Source organism: Sphaeramia orbicularis, chromosome 13, assembly GCF_902148855.1.
Source record: "Sphaeramia orbicularis chromosome 13, fSphaOr1.1, whole genome shotgun sequence".
Lineage (NCBI taxonomy): Eukaryota > Metazoa > Chordata > Actinopteri > Kurtiformes > Apogonidae > Sphaeramia > Sphaeramia orbicularis.
This window is the reverse complement of record NC_043969.1, coordinates 30,251,799-30,273,755: the sequence shown is the minus strand read 5'-3', so window position 1 is coordinate 30,273,755 and position 21,957 is coordinate 30,251,799. Positions and strand designations below refer to the sequence as shown.

The following is a 21,957-nucleotide window of genomic DNA, read 5'->3' as shown; positions in this document are numbered from 1 at the left end:
AATGAAACCCTGTATGTCTCCACAAAAACATATTAAAAAAGTAACTTGTACCTGTGGCATTTTTCCTTATTTGTCCAATATAAAGAAAAAGCCAAGGACAAATGGATCCTCGAACTGGAGGTTTTCATGCTGCCATTGCGTCACACCGCTCTTACATGATACAATGGGGGAAGTACACAGATTCACTCTCATGAATCAGAGATTTCCAGTAAAACCATTAACATCATCGTTCACTGTCAGCATGAATGACATATTTTTTTAGATGCACCAACAAAAATAATACAAACAATACCAGACCATTGTATTCAAGTATCACATTATGTTCAAAACCATTAAGGCCATTAAAAACAGATATCACCTGTGAAAAACATAACTTCTATCATACATTATTAGCTAAAAAAAAGCCCACCAAAAATGTGTTCTATGTCCACGTGCCATTTAGATTTCAAACTCATCCACAATAGCATAGCAAGTATCAAAAAAAGACAGATTGTTCTTGATAGTTCAGAAAGATATTTTTGCTCCATAGAAATAATTGTACTCAACCCTCCTTTACATTTAGTCAGTTTATGAGATAAGCTGCACTGCTTACATCATTAGCGTCATGTCATCATCATCTTTAAGTGCTTTCAGATGCATATGTCTCTGTTTGTGGCGATGGTATCAAACATACATTATTTATACTGCTTTCCACTGTTGGTATCAGCTCAACATGTCTTTTTTAGCAATTTCACCAGATGTTATCAATCAGTCAATCAATCAATCAATCAATCAATCAATCACAAAATTATTACAAACGGTTAAGATCAACAATTCATTTACAAGATACATTTTGCAATAGGACACCCCAGAAGCAGTCTTCAGCTTATAAATGGGAGCCTTTAAACGTGTGATAAGAGACACAATTTACATTATAATCTTTATTAAATTCAAATGTTCTAAATAACAACTAACATATTTTAAAATATTTGCCCATCTACCTGAAGATGATATCAAAAACTATTTCTTGTGAGCCAAAATGATTGCAAACATAATGAGAAACCATGCAGATCACAGATCATCTCAATCCAGCATCATCACTGCATCAGTATGTGCTTATTATCATTTTGGCATGCCAAACCAAGCAAATGAGAAGTGTCTGAAAATATTAATTTATTCATTTTCCAAACTGTTTTGTCCTCGGGAGAGTCACAGGACTGCTGGAGCTTATTCCAGCTACCAATGGATGAGCGTACACAGATACAACAGTGGGGGAAAGTGAGACAGACAAATGAAAGTTTATCGTTTTTTTTTTAAAGACTAAACATTGCAAGGAGCGGCGTGAGTCTATTAAATATTTAACTTTGTTAAGTATTTTGTGATGGTTATGTTTTACAGCAGTATGAAAAGCACAAATAAATACTGACACACTTTGGCACAAGCTTGCACTGCTCAGTAACAGTAACACTGCTCAACACTGATCACAGGTCAGCTGCAACAGGAAGTAATCAAAGTGTAACTAAACTAAAAACAATAGTTTATTTTTCCAATTTATCCCTACATTGTAGCATTAATTTTGAAAGCATTTTATCCTTAAATATCCTTAAATAACAAACATTTAGAGCAATGAAGCAGTGGTAATTGAAGAAGAGTACAACAATATTAACATTTGATTTAGCTTCAATTTCTTTGCAGACAGCATGAAAACAACATATTTCATGTGTTATCTTGTCAAATTCATATTATTGTAAATGCACATCAGTTTGTCACTTTCAGGCCGCAACAAAGTCACTTATTTCCCTTTGAATTTACCATTCTTTTCCAAATATTTCTCATTCAAGGTTATGTTTTCGTTCAATTATATGACAATCACATTAGATATTTGTCAAACAATCAGCTTGATTTTCTTAAACTTTGAAGTTTATGTTTATGTTTATGTTTACGCATTTGGCAGACGCTTTTTTCCAAAGCGACTTACAGGGGAAAACCAATTAAATCACTCAATCAATCAAATTTTATTTATATAGCGCCAGATCACAAAAAAGTTATCTCTTGACATTTTATATATAGAGTTGGTCAAAACCAGACTCTAAGTCAATTCTACAGAAACCCAACAGAATCCTCCTGGAGCAAACACTTGTGACTGGTGACAGTGGTGAGGAAAAACTTCCCTTTAACAGCAGAAACCTCGAGCAGACCCAGACTCCTGGAGGATGGCTGTCTGCCTTGACCAGTTGGGGTTAAAGAGAGAGAGTAGAGAAGGGGAAAAAGAGAGAGTGATAGAGATAGGGACTGGGGGAGAGGGGGAGAAGGGGGGAGTAGGGGGAGACACATGGAGGCGGTTGAGGATAAGTGAGTGGTGATGATGAGGGCAGGGAAGAGGCCGGACCACCGCAGCAGGTCCAGAGATAATCGTGAAAGAATCTGTGGTTGTCCTGGGAAAAACCTTAGAATATTTAAAATGGAATGTTTGAAAGTGCTAGGACAGGAGGTGCTCTCGGAAGAGCTGGGTCTTCAGGAGCTTCTTGAAGATAGGCAGGGATGACTCTGTTCTTGTAGCACTTGGTAGAGCGTTCCACCAACGTGGAACGACCCATGAAAAGAGCCTGGATTGTCTTGTACAAGGTCTGGGGACCACCAGACTACGTTCCCCAGACGAGCGGAGTGGTCGTGGGGCGACATAAGCTTTTATTAGTGCACCTAAGTAGACAGGAGCAGACCCACGGAGAATTTTGTAGGCTAGGATTAAAGATTTGAATTTTATGCGGGCAGCTATGGGTAGCCAGTGTAACTCAATGAGTAAGGGGGTGACATGTGCCCTTTTAGGCTGATTGAAGACCAGACGCGCTGCTGCATTCTGGACCATCTGTAGTGGTTTGACAACACAAGCTGGGAGGCCCGTTAGAAGAGCATTGCAGTAGTCAAGACGGGAGATAACCATAGTCTGCACCAGGAGCTGGGTGGCCTGTTCGGTTAGGTATGGCCTGATCTTTCTTAGGTTGAACAGAGTGAAACGGCATGATCGGGTGACAGAGGCAACGTGATCCGTGAAGGTCAACTGATTATCAATCATGACTCCCAAGTTACGTACTACACTGGTAGGAGCCAGAGGTATGGAGTCAAAAGTGATGGAGATGTCCTGCTGTATGGTTGGCTTAGCTGGGAAGACCAGCAGTTCAGTTTTGGACTGCTGGAAAGTTTAGTGCCAGAGTGCATGTGTAAAATAGGTTTAGAGGTTTTGCCAGTGTTATTTGGAACCTGTCAAGGAAGGTTTCTAGCACTCTGCGCACAATTTGGATGAAAACACAGAAGTCACCACATCGGGATTGAAGTAAGTATATTTTTACATATGCAAAGACATATTGAGATGACAGACCACACACAATTGCAATGGTTTTTAAACTATTTGACAAAACATTAGGCCAATAACACAAAAAGCCAATTGTTATATCAGTGCCCAGTTTTACTTTTCTCCTATCCATGCATTATCTTTTTTTTTTTTTTTTTTTTTTTTTTTTTTACATTGAGAGTACATTGATCTCCACAGGTGGTATATGAAAATGAGAATCATAATGTTCTGCAATTTCCTCACGCAGTAGAAACTGTTTCACACCAAACCTTTTCAGCACCTAAACTTCCAATTTGAACACAAATTCAGTGGAAGTGCTGCGCTGATCTGCCCCTACACATATCATGCACCTCTAGCATCTATCCAACACTAATGACTTGCAATTCTGAAACTATTTTTTGCTATCACTCTTGAGATGAGCAATTTAGGGTTGTTTGCCTTTGTCACCATGTTTACTTGCTTGCACACAGGCTTATTAAATAGTCCCATCGACAGGTCAACGGTTCAGGGGAGGAGGAGATATGTGTTATAGTTTAGTAACTGTTACATTGCTGAATAGTGAACTGCTTTTGATGTATTAATAGAGGTGTCGTTTTTATTGCAGAAGTTGCATGTGTGGCTTTGCTTGTCTAGTTGCACTTTGCCAATAATTAACTATAAGTACCTAGCTGGATAATTGACTGTTTATCTTAAGTGTTCAGATCGGCTGCATCTATGTCCTGTTTTTTCTGGCTCTTTACTCTGTGGCCCATGTCAGCTCTGTCCCTGCTTCTTGTGGGGCTGGAGTGCAGACAGATGGGACTCCGAACAGGACCACAGAGTGTTCAGACCATGACTTGCTACAAGTTGAGTTCAACGAGTGATCAGGGTCTATTTCAGGATGGAGATGTAGTTATTGGTGGACTTTTTAATCTTCATTACCATCCCCCAACTATAGACAACGACTTCACTCAGCTGCGGCAATACAAAGCTTGCACAGGGTGAGGATATAAACTGAACTCTTTTCAATCAATAATGTATAATAGAAATGAAGAATCTTCCATTTTATGTTTTGCATCTATTTTTGGAGTAACACTCTCATATGATTGTGATTTGGTATTTCAATCCTTCTTGTCCACAGTTTAGAACAAACTCCATTACAGTATATTTATGCAATGGTGTTTGCATTGGAGGAAATAAATCGCAGCAAGACTCTGCTACCAGGTGTAACTATGGGATACCGTATACATGACAGTTGTGGCAGACACCCATGGGCTACCCAAGCAGCTCTATCGCTAATTGGAGGAGACAGCACCAGTTGTAAATCATCAGCCTCTGTGAATGATTCTGAAGAATATGAAGAGGAAATTGAGGGGAGGAAATGTACCTAAGCCTGTGTTTTGATGCAAAGTGATGATAATCTGTACAACTAGCAGGCTCAATAATGCCAAATTGTGATTTTTAACTCCTTATTTCAATGTCACCAGCAGGGATTGTTCCCATTTTCATTGGTGGTGCATCATCTACAATGAGCCAGATACTTTCTCGAGTTTTGGGACCACTCTCTGTACCTTTTGTAAGGGAACAGAAATACAGAATGGTTGAATTAAATACAGTCGCAGAAAAAATTATTAGACCACCCCATGTTTTCTTCAATTTCTTGTTCATTTTAATGCCTGGTACAACTAAAGGTACATTTGTCTGGACAAATATAATGATAACAACAAAAATAGCTCATGAGAGTTTAATTTCAGAGCTGATATCTGACCATTTGCCATGGTTTTCTTATAATAACAAAAATCATTTAAGTTCTTACATCAATAGCGATGGCATTGTACCACCAAAAACAGTGCTTTTAGGCATTCCATGTTTTCTTTTCTGCCTGTTTTAGTCACATGATACACACAGGAGTTAGTGCTTTATAGCATAACCATTGTTTTTGATAACTTTTGATGGTCTAATATCTTTTTCCGTGACTGTATAAATAGAGCTAGTGTTGTTTTATACTCAATACATTGTGCCTCTGTCTTATATACAATGCCATTAAATGCTTTCTCTTGGCTAAACAGCATTTAGGGATGAAGGAAAATATATCTTGATTGAAAATCAAGGTAATGGAAATTCTATTAAAAATATACCCTTTTTTGTGTTTTTCTTTCAGATCAGCTACCTATCCAGCTGCCCCTGTTTAAGTGATAGGCGTCAGTTTCCTAACTTCTTCAGGACCATCCCAAGCGATATCTATCAAGCCCGGGCCATTGCACAACTTGTCGTACGCTTTAACTGGACTTGGATTGGAGCAGTAGTAGCAAATAATAATTATGGCCATACAGCAATAAAGGTGTGTTTACATTTTATATATAACACGTTCAGAATAAATGTAGTTATTTGTGATATTGACACAAACACATGATCAGATATTTCCCACACTCCTTACCCATGTAATTTTTTGCTTGGGTGTGTCAGGTGTTTCAGGAGGAGACTCAGGGGGCAGGTGTTTGTCTGGCATTTGTAGAAACTCTCCGGAGAGAAAAAATTGTGAGAGATGCCAGAAAATCAGCTCTCACAATTCAAGCCTCAGCTGCAAAGGTGATTCTGATCTTTACTTGGTACACGGATGTGAGGGAGCTGTTTGTGCAACTGGACAAGTTAAATGTAAGAAATTATCTATACAAGTGTATTAAATAATCACATTTAATTTTGCATCTTATTCTGTCTTCAATGATCGTCTCTCTTTGAGTCCACTCATTAAATGTGAGAAATAAATTTAAGTTTTGTAATAATTATACCAAACAAAAAAAATTGATGTCAAATACTTTATGTTGTTAACATAAAGCCTGTATTGTTCTCATTTTGTTTTGTGTTTTTTGTCTTTTTATTAGGTGACTGACAGACAGTTTCTGGCCAGTGAGGCCTGGAGCACCAGTGGAAATCTCCTCCAAAATCTTGCTGCCTCCAAAGTAGCAAGTGGTGTTGTTGGTGTGGCAATTAGAAGTTCAACAATACCTGGATTTGGAAATTATCTCAGACGTTTGAATCCATATCATCGCCCGAATGATGCATTTTTAAGGGAATTCTGGGAAAAAGAGTTTGGATGTAGTCCTGGAGCTACACAATCTTACAAAACATCTCTCATTTCATATTCATTGTCTCCACTTAAATCCTGGTTTGACTATGTATTAAATGTTTCGACTTCATCTCCTGTTAAAAGGTCCCTTCAAAAATCTTCTCTACCACCCTGCACTGGGACAGAGTCTCTGGAGGATGTGCAGAATGTCTTTACTGATACATCTCAGTTAAGGGGGACATATAATGTGTATCTTGCTGTTTATGCAGCAGCTCACGCCCTTCACAGCCTTCTCTCCTGCCCAAACAGAGACAGTCCTACAAACAACAGCTCCACCTGCTCCTCTGCAAAACACATCAAACCCAGAGAGGTAAAATAACACTGGAAAGCACTTTCTTTACAGTGTGTTTTAACATGAGGTGGCAAATCTTAAAGAAAATATTTCCCCCAAAATATATCTCTAGTTTTGCATGTAGGGTCCATCTTTTAGAGTCTGAGAAGATTCATGATTTTATGCTTTGCTTTTACAGCTTTTGCAGCATTTAAACAAAGTGAACTTCATCACACCACAAGGTGAAATATTTAACTTCCAAGGGGCTGACATTCCAGCAAAGTATGATCTCATCAACTGGCAAAAAACCCCTGAGGGTCCACTAAAAATGGTTTTGATTGGTCGTGTGGACGGGTTTGACATCCATTTAAATGATTCAGCTATCCAGTGGAGCACAGGATCCAATGAGGTATTATGAAGAATAACAGAGTTTAACAACAATAAATGAAAAAAACAATACATTCTTCAGTGAAATATTTACTCATTTATACATATTCTGAGGACAATATGGTTTGTACTTGGTTTATTTTTCAGGTTCCTGTCTCAGTGTGCAGTAAGAGCTGTCCCCCAGGTACCCGAAAGGCCAACAGGAAAGGAGAACCTGTTTGCTGCTTTGACTGTATTCCATGTGGAGAAGGAGAAATTAGTAATATAACAGGTGAGGAAAATGACACAAATTATCCATATATTTTGGCTTCCAGTTTTGCCGACTCTGTTTAACTTTGTATTTTTTCTCTTGTTTTTCTCTTTCAAGATTCTCTCCAATGTGAACGTTGTCCATTTGAGTTCTGGTCTAATGCAAAAAGAACGGCTTGCATCCCTGTCCAAATAGACTTTCTGTCCTTTAATGAAACCCTGGGCATTACTCTGACCACAGCAGCTGTGTCTGGTGCAGTGGTGACAGCAGTTGTGTTTGTGGTGTTTCTGTGTTACCGTCAGACACCACTGGTAAGACAGCTAATGCAAACAAAACTGTTTTACTATTGTACTTATGCCCCCATGTGGATAATGAGCGCTATTGCTCGAGAAAAAAAAAAAAAATCACCCAAATGCTACATAACAGTATCTCAGTATCTATCAGTTTTAATTTTGCCCTTTCCTGACTTCAGTACTGAACATAGTAACTTCAGATTTGGTATTACACTCATTTTTCATTTCTTCCATTTTTATATGACATGTTCCCATTAGACTGTTAATAGATCTGAGAGTAGTGTTACTGAAATCACAGCCACTCCACCCCACGTAACTTTTCACTTAAATTTTCATTGTTAGGTCCGAGCCAACAACTCAGAGCTGAGTTTCCTTCTTCTTCTGTCGCTGAAGCTCTGCTTCCTGTGTTCTCTGGTGTTCATTGGTCGTCCATCAGTCTGGTCTTGTCGGTTCCAGCAGGCAGCCTTTGGGATCAGCTTTGTACTCTGTTTGTCCTGCCTCCAAATAAAAACCATTGTGGTTCTGGCAGCCTTCCGTTCAGCCCGGCCTGGTGCTGAAGTTTTAATAAAATGGTTTGGACCAAGCCAACAACGAGGAAGTGTCTGCCTACTTACCTGCTTACAAGTGAGGAGTGCATTGTGCATTGTATACATGTAATTTCACATGAACTGAAATACATTTGAACAATTCCTCTTTTATGTAGGTCATCATCTGCACCATATGGTTGTCTCTCAGCCCACCCATGCCTCAACATAATTTGGGTATCCAAGGGTCAAAGGTCACTCTGGAGTGTGCTATGGCCTCTGTGGTGGGCTTATCCTTGGTTCTGGGCTACATCGGTCTGCTGGCCTGCATCAGTCTCCTGTTGGCTTTTCTTGCCAGGAAACTCCCTGACAACTTCAATGAGGCCAAACTGATCACTTTCAGCATGCTGATATTTTGTGCTGTTTGGGTGGCCTTTGTCCCTGCTTATGTTAGCTCTCCTGGGAAATATTCAGTTGCTGTAGAAATTTTTGCAATCCTGGCCTCCAGTTACGGTTTATTGTACTGTATCTTTGCCCCAAAATGTTTCATTATTCTTTTGAGGCCTGAGAAAAACACTAAGAAACATTTGATGGGACGGTAACAAATATCAACATTGTAAATACTTTAGCTTTGATTACAACTAGTCATTGTTTTGAGTTTGTATAAATAAGAAAAACCTAACTCTGTCTGTCCCTTCCTGCCCATAATTTATTAAGTGGAACTATTAATGTTCACATAATTTAAACCACTGATATGTGATTCTTGTCTATGTTAGTGTTTTAATTATAATACATGTATTCACTGACAAATAAAATATCAAAATATGTGCATTTTATGCTCACATGGTAAAATGATTTAATGTGTACATGCGACCCCAGTGCTAATGTTATGAGTTCAATGGTTGTCCAGCGAAACAATACAAAGAACAGGGCAGAGCAGGTTATCACAGAGGCAAAAAAAACAGACAATATAGCATGTCACATAGTCAACTATATTTTATTATTGCAAACATTAGTAATGGTGGTCCATCAATGAGCTTGAGACGATCGTTCACGCTTTTGTGTCTTCTCACTTAGACTACTGTAACAGCCTGTTCATATGCTTAAACAAGAAGGAGCTGGCCCGTCTACAGTTTGTCCAGAACTCTGCTGCAAGGCTTCTGACCCGCACAAACAGGAGAACCCACATCACTCCCATTCTTAAATCTCTCCACTGGCTCCCTCTTTTATATCGTTTTCATTTCAAAATTCTTGTGCTAACTTTCCGGGCTCTACATGGCCAGGCCCCTGCATACATTGCTTCCCTGATCCAGCTCTACAACTTGACTCGTAGCCTGAGGTCTTCAGAACAGCACCTGCTGATGGTTCCACGCACCTGTTTTAGCACACGCGGTGACAGGTCTTTTAAAGCTGTGGCACCACGTCTATGGAATGACCTGCCTTCACACCTACGGTCCATGGACTCTGTAGAGAGCTTCAAAAAACACCTCAAAACCTTCCTGTTCAAAAAGGCTTTTTAGTTTCCCACCTGACCCAGGGCCACCACAAACTGATTACACTCTATGTATTCATCACAAAGTACTCCATGTGTCTCTCCCCCCCACCCCCCTCCCCCAGTCTCTCTATATCTCTATCGCTCTCTCTTTTCTCCTCCTTTACTCTCTCTCTTTAACCCCAACTGGTCGAGGCAGACGGCCATCCTTCAGGAGTCTGGGTCTGCTCGAGGTTTCTGCTGTTAAAGGGAAGTTTTTCCTCGCCACTGTCACCAGTCACAAGTGTTTGCTCCTGGAGGATTCTGTCTGGGTCTGTGTAAACTTGACTTGATTCTGATTTGAATTGATAAAGCACTTTGTGACTCTGTCTGTGAAAAGTGCTCTATAAATAAATTTTACTTACTTACTTACTACTTAATGCATCATTACCACTATTATAATATTATTTTTTCAGAACATCTTCAGAACATACTCCGTCCTACAGTCTCTTTAATCATTTAATTATGAAGACGCAGAAGAAGTGATAGTTTTCAGGTTACAGTAAACTATTCTTTATATGTATATACAGTTGTGGTGTGTGTTAAAACTGTATGAGAAGAACACCATCTGTCTGATAATAATAGATAATAGATTATGTTACAATGCCTCTACCCATGATGGCTTTCTTTGTGTTTCTCTCTGGTTTTAACAGGATTATATAACATTTGGGTCCAAACAGCGCAACTAAGAGACCAAAACTGGAGGCCAGGATGGCAAACACCTCCACTGCATCTGCATATTTACCAGGAGAGTTAATATAAGCAGGGACAAAGGCCACCCACACAGCACAGAAGATCAACATACTGAAAGTGATGAGTTTGGCCTCATTGAAGTTGTCGGGAAGATTCCTTGCCATAAATGCTAACAGGAAGCTGAGAATAGCCAGAAAACCAATATAACCCAGTAACACTGCAAAACCAACTGTGGACCCAACTACACACTCATAAACTATTTTGTCATTGTGATATTCAGTGTTTTTATGTGGAGCTGGAGATGCAGAGACAAGCCAAGCTGTGCAGATTGCTGCTTGGACAGATGTAAGAGCTAAAACGGTGCCTCTCTGCTGTAGAGGACCAAACCACTTGAGACTGGCTCCACCTCCTGGTTTTGAGGCCTTAAATACAGCCAGAACCACCACGGTTTTCACCAGAATACATGAGACACAAAGCACAAAGCTGATCCCAAACACTGCATGTCTCAGCTGGCATGTCCATAGTCTGGGACGACCGATGAACAACAGTGAACACAGGAAGCACAGTTTAAGAGACACCAGAAGATGGAAACTCAGCTCTGAGTTATTGGCTCGTACTATTGGTGTTTTGCGATGATAAATGAAAATTCCCAGGACTGCAGCACATATAAATTTACCCAGTAATGATGCAGTGGTCAAGCAGATACCCAGAGGCTCATGGTAGGAGAGGAACTCAGTTTTCTTAGGAACACAGTGGTCACGCTGAGGACTGGACCAGAAATCCTCTGGACAACTGGTGCACTCCATGGAGTCTGAAGAAAATATGGGCATTTTTGAAATTTACATTTACTTTGTCTCAAAACTGTAGAATTTTAAGAAAATACCCACCGGTCTCATTGCTAAACTGTCCCTCAGAGCAAAGAATACAATCAAAGCAACACTCTGGTTCCCCTTTTCTTCTGGCCCTGCGAGTACCTGGAGGGCATTTCTCACTGCACACTGAGCGGGGAGGCTGGAACAAACATATCATATCATTGTTACCTCTATCTACTATTAATTTGGGTAAACAATGGGAACACAGCACAGACCTTTTTGGATTCAAAGTTCCAAAAGATTTTGTCTTCATCAAGTCTGAGTTCTTCCCCTTTGAAGGCTGATTTCTTCACTTCTCCCACAGTCTGAACCTTTGTCCGTCCATCAGGAAGCCACAACCAGTTCATGATGTCATAGATTGGTAGGGCATCGCCATTCTTGTCAAATGATACCTGATCACCAAATGAAGTGGTGAAGTTCACCTTTTGTAAATAATGTACAAGCTGCAAACATTAGAAAAGTGACAATGTAATTATCACATTAATCCATCACATGTTTTTTTATTGTACAGCAAACTAACCTTACAAAAATCAGACAAAAACACTTCCATAAATAAGCTTTGATATCACTGTAAATACTTGTTCTTAGTCACAACATATTGCTCTAACAAGATAGAATCAAAATAATTGATTTTAATTGGTATTTATTAATTTTCTTAATAAGTGCTGTAATGCATTAAAATGAAATATGTTTTACCATAAACAGAATACCTGCCATGGTTCCAGTCTTTGTAAGCTGGCACAGCTGTTCCCTCTGAAAGGTCCGTTACCTGGTTCACAGCGCAACATGTTATTGAGGGCATATGCCAGAGCATACACTGCCTTGTACACATTATACTCTGCCCTTAAGTTAGACAGATCAAAAAATTCTGTTTCCACTTTCACTAGATCTTCTTTTCCAGTGCACAGTGTTCCTCCAGTTTCTACCCAACCTACTGGAGGTGGTGCAAACTTACACTGAAATGTGTGTTCCCAAAATTGCCTCACCTAAAATATATTGAGTAAGTGTGACCGACAATAACCACATTTAGATTTTTGCAAACATGATATGAGATTGACAAGTCTCACCATATTATTTCCATAGCTGGTGTTGAAGTCCTGGGCAGGACTTGTCTGTAACAAGAAGTCACTTAGTCCTGGCAGTTCACCTCGGCGGATGGAAATGCACAGGGTCCCACCCAGATATGGCATAAGGCGGGGAGTCTGGAGCACAGTAGCTGCTGTCCAGGCTTCACTGGCCATCCACTGAAGACCAGTCACATTCTGCCTTATCACCTGTTCACAGCAAAATAAAAGAGAAAAGAAAATTACACACTATCAAATCTCCAGTTATATTCAACATTGGAGGATAATTGGTCTAATGTTTTGTTTTCTGTCCTTAGAAGTGTTGCAGGGATGGTTCACCACTTGTGTAATTTGTGATTCTTTCAGTAGCATTACAATGTGTATGTACAGTATGTAAAGTAGTACATAGTAGCATACACATTTCACCTAATGGGTACTTCACTTAGCAATGAAATATAACGAACCATAAAGTAATATTACTTTTAAATGAATTGCGTATTACAAGTTCTAAATCAGAAAATAACACGTCAGTATTAATATTGTTCACATCATATTGGTGAATTCTTTTTTAATTCAAAGTCTACCTCTTCCATAAGATGAATCACACGGCTCTCCTGTGCAAATACAATGACCACACGAGCTGTTGATTTTCTCATAACATTCACAATCCTCCTGAATTCAGCTGGGTTGTTGGACTTGGGCAAAACTTCTAAATAGGCCAGACAACCTGCACCAGTCTCAGCCAGATCCACTTGGAAAGACCGGGCAGCATGGAGTCCATAGTCATCATCACTGACCAGCAGACCTGCCCACGTCCAGCTGAAGTGTTTAAGAATCTGAAGCATTGCACGGACCTGGTTAATACACAGCAGAGGGATAAGACAATATAGCCTCGAAAACACAAATGCCACTGCATGGTTTTTCTTCTGATTGCATTTTTAGAAGCACTGTCATGCATTTTCACCTGGAAAGCATCACTTGGAATCGTCCTAAAGAAGGATGGAAACATTTGTCGGTCACTCAAACAGGAACATGTTGCAAAATAACTCACCTAGGAAAATACACATTTTAAAAACACTCATCTTTACTCATTAATTTGCTTTGTATTTACAAAAGAAATTACTTAGAGCTAATAAGTTGTATTATAGATCATACAACATCCAACTTACCATAGGCACTCTGTACAAACCTAAAACATTGGAGATGGCAATAGAATTTGTGGAGGAAGAATCACCCACTATCCCCAGGACTGGAGGGATTCCCACACATGTGTCATCTAACACAAACTGCTTCTCTTGACCGCTGACTAATGATAATGCAGCACGAAATGCCACTCCTAGTTCAACGCAGTTATCATACAGACTATATCCCAGAGTCACGTTAGGCAGCAGGTCGTAGTTTCTGTTGATCTCATCAATAGCAAAGGCCATAGTCTGGGCCTGCCTGAATCCTAGAACATCAAACCTAGCACAAAAATACCTCTGTGATTACATAATACTTCACAAAAATACATTATCATAGCAAATGCAAAGATATGTTTTGTAATCAGTTAATAGAAAGAATTGTTATACTACTTTAATTTAAAAACAAAACTGGGTTACATTCAATATGAAAAGAAAGAGATCTGAAAATCTTCAATAATTGCTTTTCTCACTTAAAGTTTTCCACATTTTCTATAACACACTTACCCATGGCAGGTGAGCTGTTGAGGTTGAGATGTAAATGACAAATCAGGAAACACAGAGAAAAAATGGACTTCAAACAGGCCACCTAGTACCACATCCCCAGTTTTGTGCATCCCATTTAGATGAAACTGTCCCTGTAAATTGCATGAGGGAGAAACTGTAGAAAACACAGTGGTAGAGAAATAGGAAGAGAAGAGTAAAAACATCAAGTTGAAATGTAAAAATATCCACATGACTCTCCCTCTGGTTGAAGTCGAGTCATTTCACTTTTTTGTTGTGTCAACCCTTTTATTGACTAGCAGCATTGTTTTATCACTCACACCACCCATCGGGGCCAGGACAGAAATAGAGGCAAGGTAAAAAAAAAATACAGTTAATTTCCTACACAGTGATTTCACCAACAACATGTCATAAAACTTTCTATCCCATATTAAGTTTCCAATTAATGCAATGTTAGTAAGTTGGCTTATGAGTAATTACTGTGTGATTGCTGATACATTCAGCAATTATTCACAATTATTAGGTATTTTTGTCAAATCCTGCTTTTATTGGTTCAGTTAGTATATATTTTCACACAGATGAGTTAAATCTTTATTTGATGCAACAGCATTCCTCACTTTCTACCGTAATCCCAATTCACCTTGTAAAGTAAAAGTGTTCTCTGATATTATTCATTCATTAATTTGTTCATCCTCTGAACCTGCTTTATCCTCACTAAGGTCATGGGGGTGCTGGAGCCTATCCCAGCTACTCATGGGTACACCCTGACAAGTCACCAGGTCATTGCAGGGCCAACATATACAGACAAACAACCAATCACTCTCACATTCACACCTATAAGCAATTTTAGGTTGACCAGTTAACCTATCAGTGCATGTCTTTGGATGGTGGGAGGAAGTTGGAGAACACAAAAAGAACCCACACAAACACGGGGGGAACATGCAAACTTGACACAGAAAGGTCCCTGGTTGGAATCAAACCCAGAACCTTCTTGTTGTGAAGCGTCAGTGCTATCTACTGCACCACCATGTTACTCCTCTTCGGTATTACTGGCAATTTGAAATCTGCTGAAAATATCTTTGACCACAAAAACACACAACACAATGAACATGATTAGGGCAATCCAAAAGTAGAACACAGTCATGTATTTATTTAGTTTATTATATTGTCCACTAGAGGGAAGAACTTCACTGATACAATGGGTGATGTGCTACCCAGTCTATTTTTAACTGATTCTCTGCATCTGTCTGATTAAAATTTAATCCATCTTGATGACATTCTGTCTCTTGACCCTGGCTGCATGAAAATGAATACAAGTTAGATCCAACAGAGACTGCTACAGTTGATGTACCCCTCCTGAAACTAAACATAGTTTCTGAAGAGACCTCTAAACTTATTGTCTTATCTTATTGACATTCAGACACTTTTATAACTGCAGAATAAACTTATTGGGCATTGAGCCTCATCTTTACTGTATTAAAACAACTGAGGCTCATTGCCGCTGTGTCTTTTTGTGAAACCCATCATTTAACAAGTCCTTTCAAGTGGAGAAAAGAACCTTGTAACAAAAGCAGGGTGAAGATGTAAATAGCACCCAATAAAGAAAATATTATACTGACCAAGTGATTTAAGATTAATTTATCAGTTACAAGTAAAGGCAACAAAGTAGCAAAGACGGAAAACTGTACTCTCTTTTAATTTGTTATTTTGATGGTTTATTACACTTATTACAAGTTAAAGGGTTTAACAGTTTTGATTATTGCAAGTCTGATTTCATAATTTATCAATAACAATACACCACATTCACCACGCCACATTCTTGTAGTGTTCTTTTGGACACAGACTCTGGTCAGTCGTTTTGGTTCCGTTGACCTAACGCTGGCCTCAATCCAGAGGATCATAAGGTCCTCCTGTCACGCCTGGAGACCTGGGTGAGCATCTAGTGTGGTGCTTTATAGTGGTTTAGGTCCTACTTAACAGACAGAAGTTTGTGTGTCCATGTTGGAGCTGCTGAGTCCACTGTATCCCCAGTCACATGCCTAAGGGTTCTATTCTCGGTCCTACATGTGTTCTAACTTTTATGTGTTTTGTTTGTGTACAGCACTTAGGCCAACTGTATGGTTTTTAATGTGCTTTAGGAACAAAGTTGGATTGAACTGGATTGGAATTAAAGGACGAAAAAATGTAATGTAATAAGACAAAGAGAGACTAGAAAATATAAAGTATTATTTGCTCTGATTCATGAATTGTTGGTGCCTCTGCCCATGATCACTTTCTTCGTGTTTCTCTCTGGTTTCAGCAGGATTATGTAACATTTGGGTCCGAATAGTGCAACCAAAAGGCCAAAACTGGAGGCCAGGATGGCAAACACCTCCACTGCATCTGTATATTTACCTGGAGAGCTGACATAAGCAGGGACAAAGGCCACCCACACAGCACAGAAGATCAACATACTGAAAGTAATGAGTTTGGCCTCATTGAAGTTGTCGGGAAGATTCCTTGCCATAAATGCTAACAGGAAGCTGAGAATAGCCAGAAAACCAATATAACCCAGTAACACTGCAAAACCAACTGTGGACCCAACTACACACTCATAAACTATTTTGTCATTATGATATTCAGTGTTTTTATGTGGAGCTGGAGATGCAGAGACAAGCCAAGCTGTGCAGATTGCTGCTTGGACAGATGTAAGAGCTAAAACGGTGCCTCTCTGCTGTAGAGGACCAAACCACTTGAGACTGGCTCCACCTCCTGGTTTTGAGGCCTTAAATACAGCCAGAACCACCACGGTTTTCACCAGAATACATGAGACACAAAGCACAAAGCTGATCCCAAACGCTGCATGTCTCAGTTGACATGTCCATAGTCTGGGACGACCAATGAACAACAGTGAACACAGGAAGCACAGTTTAAGAGACACCAGAAGATGGAAACTCAGCTCTGAGTTATTGGCTCGTACTATTGGTGTTTTGCGATGATGAATGAAAATCCCCAGGACTGCAGCACATATAATTGCACCCAGTAATGATGCAGTGGTCAAGCAGATACCCAGAGGCTCATGGTAGGAGAGGAACTCAGTTTTCTTAGGAACACAGTGGTCACGCTGGGGACTGGACCAGAAATCCTCTGGACAACTGGTGCACTCTATGGAGTCTGAGAGGGTACAAATATTATTGAAACGTGAGTTTTTATTTTGTCTCCAAACTTTATTATTTATCAAAAGAAAAAAAACTCTCACCACTCTTATTGCTGATTTTTCCATCTGAACACAGGATGCAGTCAAAACAACACTCTGGTTGCCCCTTCTTTCTGGCCATGCGAGTACCAGGAGGGCAGCTGTCACTGCACACAGACCGGGGAGGCTGGAACAAACATCTGATTATATCATTGTCAACCAACAGAAATGATGTTAGTCCGACACATTTTAATTAGTACTGAGATGACAGACCTTTGTGGATTCAAAGTTCCAGAAGATTTTATCTTCATCCAGTAAGAGTTCTTCCCCTTTGAAGGCCGATTTCTTAACTTCTCCCACAGTCTGAACCTCTGTCCGTCCATCAGGAAGCCACAACCAGTTCATGATGTCATAGATTGGCAGGGCATCGCCATTTTCATCAAATGATACCTGATCACCAAACGATGTGGTGAAGTTCACCTTTTGCAAATAATGTACAAGCTGCAAACAAATGAGTGGGGGACAATGGAATTGTCACACTTTTCATACTTACATCTGGTTTTCTGTACAATCGTTATGAAACACATTCACATTATCATAGATGTGGATATAAACAAGTGTTCTTAGTCAAAACAAAATTAAGTGGAAAAATACAAATTAAAAAAGTAATGTAAACAGTGATGTCATACCTGCCATGGCTCCAGTCTTTGTAAACTGGCACAGCTGTTCCCTCTGAAAGGTCCTTTACCTGGTTCACAGCGCAGCATGTCATCGAGGGCATAGGCCAGAGCATACACAGCCTTGTACACATTATACTCTGGTCTAAGGTTCGTAATATCCAAAAACTCTGTTTCCACTTTCTCTAGATCTTCTCGTCCAGTGCACAGTGTTCCTCCAGCTTCTACCCAACCTACTGGAGGTGGTGCAAACTTACACTGAAATGTGTGTTCCCAAAACTGAGTTACCTGAAACATTGTCAATATGTGTGAAAGACAATGGAAATGTATCATTCTTACTAAAAATGAACAATGCAAGGTCAAACTCTAACCATATTATTTTCATAACTGTTGAATAAATCCTGGTTAGGTTGTATTTGTAACAAAAACTCCTTGAGTCCTGGTATCTCTCCTCTGCGGATGGCAATACCCAGTGTACCACCCAGATATGGCATGAGGCGTGGAGTCTGTAACACAGTGGCTGATGCCCAGGCTTCACTGGCCATCCACTGAAGACCAGTCACATTCTGCCTCATCACCTGTATAATGTGTGTGTCAATTAGTCATGTTGCAGCCCTCATCTACGATTTACTGTATAGTTTATATGCACACAAGGGCTGGACACAGAAAGTGCAACTTAAAAATATTATCAACATGTTTTTTTTTTTTTTTTTTTTACAGTTTTGATTCCTATTTCTTTTTCCTTCATACATGAAGTTGTATCAAAAATTACCTCCTCCATAAGGTCAATCATGTTGGATTCATGTGCAAAAGCAATGACCACGTGAGCCGTTGACTTTCTCATAACATTCACAATCCTCTTAAGTTCAGATGGATTCTCTCCCCAGGGTAAAACCTCTAAGTAGGCTAGACAACCCACACCAGACTGGGCAAGATCCACTTGGAAAGACCGGGCAGCATGGAGTCCATAGTCATCATCACTGACCAGCAGACCTGCCCACGCCCAGCTGAAGTGTTTAAGAATCTGAATCATAGCACTCACCTGAATAAATACAAATTACAATGAGTACATATACTGGAAAAAATGTAAAACACTTCACAGTTTTTCCTTCACAGGTCTTTTATTTGTGTTCTCACCTGAAAGGCGTCACTTGGAATTGTCCGAAAGAAGGATGGAAACTTTTCCTGGTCACTCAAACAGGAACATGTTGCAAAATAACTCACCTGGAAAATAGAGATTTTTATTTTTATTTATTTATTTATTTTTTTACACACGATCATTCATTAACTGCAAATGAATAGGTAATGAAAAGTGTTGGTTGTGTTGATTAAAAGGAAAAAACTTACCATAGGCACTCGGTACAAACCTACCACACTGGAGATGGCAATAGAACGTGTGGAAGAAGAATCACCCACTATCCCCAGGACTGGAGGGATTCCCACACATGTGTCATCTAACACAAACTGCTTCTCTTGACCGCTGACTAATGATAATGCAGCACGAAAACCAACTCCTAGTTCGACACAGTTATCATACAGACTATATCCCAGAGCCACATTAGGCAGTAGTTCGTTGTTTCTGTTGATCTCATCAATAGCAAAGGCCATAGTCTGGGCCTGCCTGAATCCTAGAACATCAAACCTAGCACAAAAATACCTCTGTGATTACATAATACTTTATAAAAATACATTGTCAAAGCAAATGCAAAGATATGTTTTTCAACCAGTTAATGGAAGGTATTATTATACTACTTTAATTTAAAAACAAACCAGGTTACAATTAATGTAAGATCTGATAAAGAAAATCTTCATTACATGTCACTGATCTTTCCACATGCACTCAAAGCTTTTTACAATTTCTATACCAGTCTTACCCATGGCAGATGATCTGTTGAGGCTGAACTGTAAATGACAAATCAGGAAACACAGAGAAAAAGTGAACTTCAAACAAGCCCCCTAGAATCACATCTCCAGTTTTGTGCATTCCATTTAGGTGAAACTGTCCCTGTAAATGGCAGGAGGAGGAAACTGTGGAAAACACAAAGGGAGAAAAGTAGGAAGACAAGAGTAAAAACATAAAGTTGATATTTACAAAGTCCCGCATGACACGTCTCCTTGTCATGCTCTTAACCCAGGCATTTAGAAGGTTGGAGTGCCTGTTTAACTGTTTATGTCAGCCACTTTTATTGACTATCGGTGGTGTTTATTCTTTCATACTACCCATCAGGGCTGGAGCAGAAGCAGGGGCAGGGCTTAATATTTCCACTTCAATTCAAGTACATTTAATTTATTGAAGCAGAAATAATCAGTAAGAACATGCCATGAAACTGTCTGTCACCTAAATTTTAAGTGGAGGTCTAAATTTGTGTTTCACTGCAAGAATATCTACGGTGGCCATCAAGGGCCAAATACACTGTAACGGTCCAATGTGTCTCAGTTGGAGAAAGCAGCTACAAGTACAGAAACAATGCAAATTCACAAACACAAGTCTAAATGAGGTACAAAAAGAAGAACGTGGTGCCAATGAAAAATGCGCTGCAAGACACAAAAAGAAATGCATAATCATCAAATGCTCTGCAAATAGTGAAACGATGCAAAGCACAAAAACACTACGTAACCAGTCACTGAAACGGAAGTGCTCCAAACCTGCAAATGGCCAGCATTGTACAGTGATATATTTATAGACAACATACTGGTGTCAGATATAATCAAATAAAAGTCACATGGTGCTACACTGTAACTTCAATTTGTTCTTGCTGTAGTTTGAAATACTGTCAGTCAGCTGTTCTCTGTCTCTCTCTTCATCCTGTGTGTCTCTCCATTGAACCGTTCCACTGAGAGCGCCCCCTGAAAGTTTGGAGCACTTCTGTTGTGGTGACTGGTTATGCAGCATTTTTTGTTTACAGATGTTTTCTTGGCTGGCATTGTTTTGTGCTTTGCATTGTTTCTCTATCTGCGGCACATTTGATGAGTATGCATTTGTTTTTGTTTTTTGTGGTGCATTTTTTCACTTGCACCATGTTCCTCTTTTTGTACCTCGTTTTGACTTCATCATCAATCAGTCAAACTTTATTTCTATAGCACTTTTCATACATGGCACATGTAGCACAAAGTGCTTCACAGCAAAACCCCCCACTTTCCCACGGTTGCGAATAAAAATACAAGCAACAAAATAAAGTTTACAGTAAGGGTTTAATTAAAAACTAGCCTAAAAAGATAAGTTTTGAGTTTACTTTTAAAAATATGAACACTCGCAGCGGACCTCAGGTCCTCAGGTAGGCTGTTCCATAATTTGGGGCCATAAAAGCTGAATGAGGCCTCACCATGAGTCTTAGTGTGGACTCTAAGAACAGTTAAGAGATTACTACTTGAGGACCTGAGGGTCCGAGAGGGCTCATATGTTAAAAGCAAATCAGATAAATAAATAGGGCTAAGACCATTAAGAGTTTTAAAAACCAATAAAAGCACTTTTAAATCGATCCTGAAGCTCACAGGGAGCCAGTGCAGAGACCTGAGCACTGGTGTCATATGCTCTCTCTTTCTGGTCCTCGTCAGCAGTCGGGCTGCAGAGTTCTGGAGCAGCTGCAGCGATGCAATGGTCTTCTTAGGAAGACCAGAAAGGAGAGCGTTAGAATAATCAATTTCACTTGTGACAAATGCATGTATCAAAGTTTCTGCTCTGGCTCGAGAGAGAAACGGTCGTACTCTGGCAATATTTTTTAAAATGATAAAAACCAGTTTTGGTAACAGACCTTATGTATGGCTCAAAGCTAAGATCACAATCTAGTAAAACACCCAGACTTGTGTTTGAGTTTGTAAATTTGCATAATTTCTGTACTTGCAGTAGTTTTCTCTAACTGAAGCCACTTTTACACAGAGATCCCGGAAAAAAGGTGAGATGCTGTTCCCACCTTTTTTCCACCAGTGACTGATTTCCACAGCCAAGCCAAAGGAGTAACAGAGGTGAGACAGGCTGGACTTTTACACAGCGGACCTGCATTCCGGAATCAAAGAGGCGGTGACGCAGTGCAGCGTATGATGTGACATATAACTAGCGCGTCGGAAATACCCCAAGCATAGTGGTTTTAGCGAACCTCTCCA

The 21,957-nt window shown here is 39.7% G+C and overlaps 2 protein-coding genes across 2 annotated transcripts in view; both read right to left on the bottom strand.

Annotated features, from left to right (window-relative positions):
* Window positions 1–14,333, bottom strand: part of LOC115431117 (extracellular calcium-sensing receptor-like) — a 41,526-nt gene extending 27,193 nt beyond the window's left edge. Inside the window, exons 1-10 of the mRNA XM_030151357.1 lie at window positions 14,327–14,333; window positions 14,008–14,161; window positions 13,489–13,783; window positions 13,284–13,370; window positions 12,904–13,173; window positions 12,323–12,529; window positions 11,966–12,241; window positions 11,471–11,698; window positions 11,271–11,394; window positions 11,001–11,194 (exon numbers count right to left, since the gene is read on the bottom strand). Of these exons, the coding sequence (XP_030007217.1) occupies window positions 11,001–11,194; window positions 11,271–11,394; window positions 11,471–11,698; window positions 11,966–12,241; window positions 12,323–12,529; window positions 12,904–13,173; window positions 13,284–13,370; window positions 13,489–13,783; window positions 14,008–14,161; window positions 14,327–14,333 (1,842 nt within the window). The remainder of the gene's footprint in view (window positions 1–11,000; window positions 11,195–11,270; window positions 11,395–11,470; window positions 11,699–11,965; window positions 12,242–12,322; window positions 12,530–12,903; window positions 13,174–13,283; window positions 13,371–13,488; window positions 13,784–14,007; window positions 14,162–14,326) is intronic.
* Window positions 14,334–16,243: 1,910 nt separating this feature from the next.
* On the bottom strand, window positions 16,244–19,894 carry LOC115431830 (extracellular calcium-sensing receptor-like). Its single transcript, XM_030152483.1, has 9 exons — window positions 19,731–19,894; window positions 19,204–19,498; window positions 18,994–19,080; window positions 18,629–18,898; window positions 18,222–18,434; window positions 17,869–18,144; window positions 17,453–17,680; window positions 17,243–17,366; window positions 16,244–17,157 (listed from the first exon to the last, which is right to left on the bottom strand). The coding sequence occupies exons 1-9, from the start codon at window positions 19,838–19,840 to the stop codon at window positions 16,244–16,246; spliced, it is 2,517 nt and encodes an 838-aa protein (XP_030008343.1). The 5' UTR covers window positions 19,841–19,894.
* Between the last annotated feature and the right edge of the window lie 2,063 nt (window positions 19,895–21,957).

Excerpts from the sequence above, each read along its gene's own strand:
- LOC115431830 (XM_030152483.1), bottom strand. The coding sequence starts at position 19,840 with ATGCACAAAACTGGAGATGTGATTCTAGGGGGCTTGTTTGAAGTTCAC. Across the intron at positions 17,367-17,452 it reads GGAACTTTGAATCCACAAAG|CCTCCCCGGTCTGTGTGCAG; the intron begins GTCTGTCATCTC and ends TGTTTGTTCCAG. Across the intron at positions 17,158-17,242 it reads AAAAATCAGCAATAAGAGTG|ACTCCATAGAGTGCACCAGT; the intron begins GTGAGAGTTTTT and ends GTACCCTCTCAG.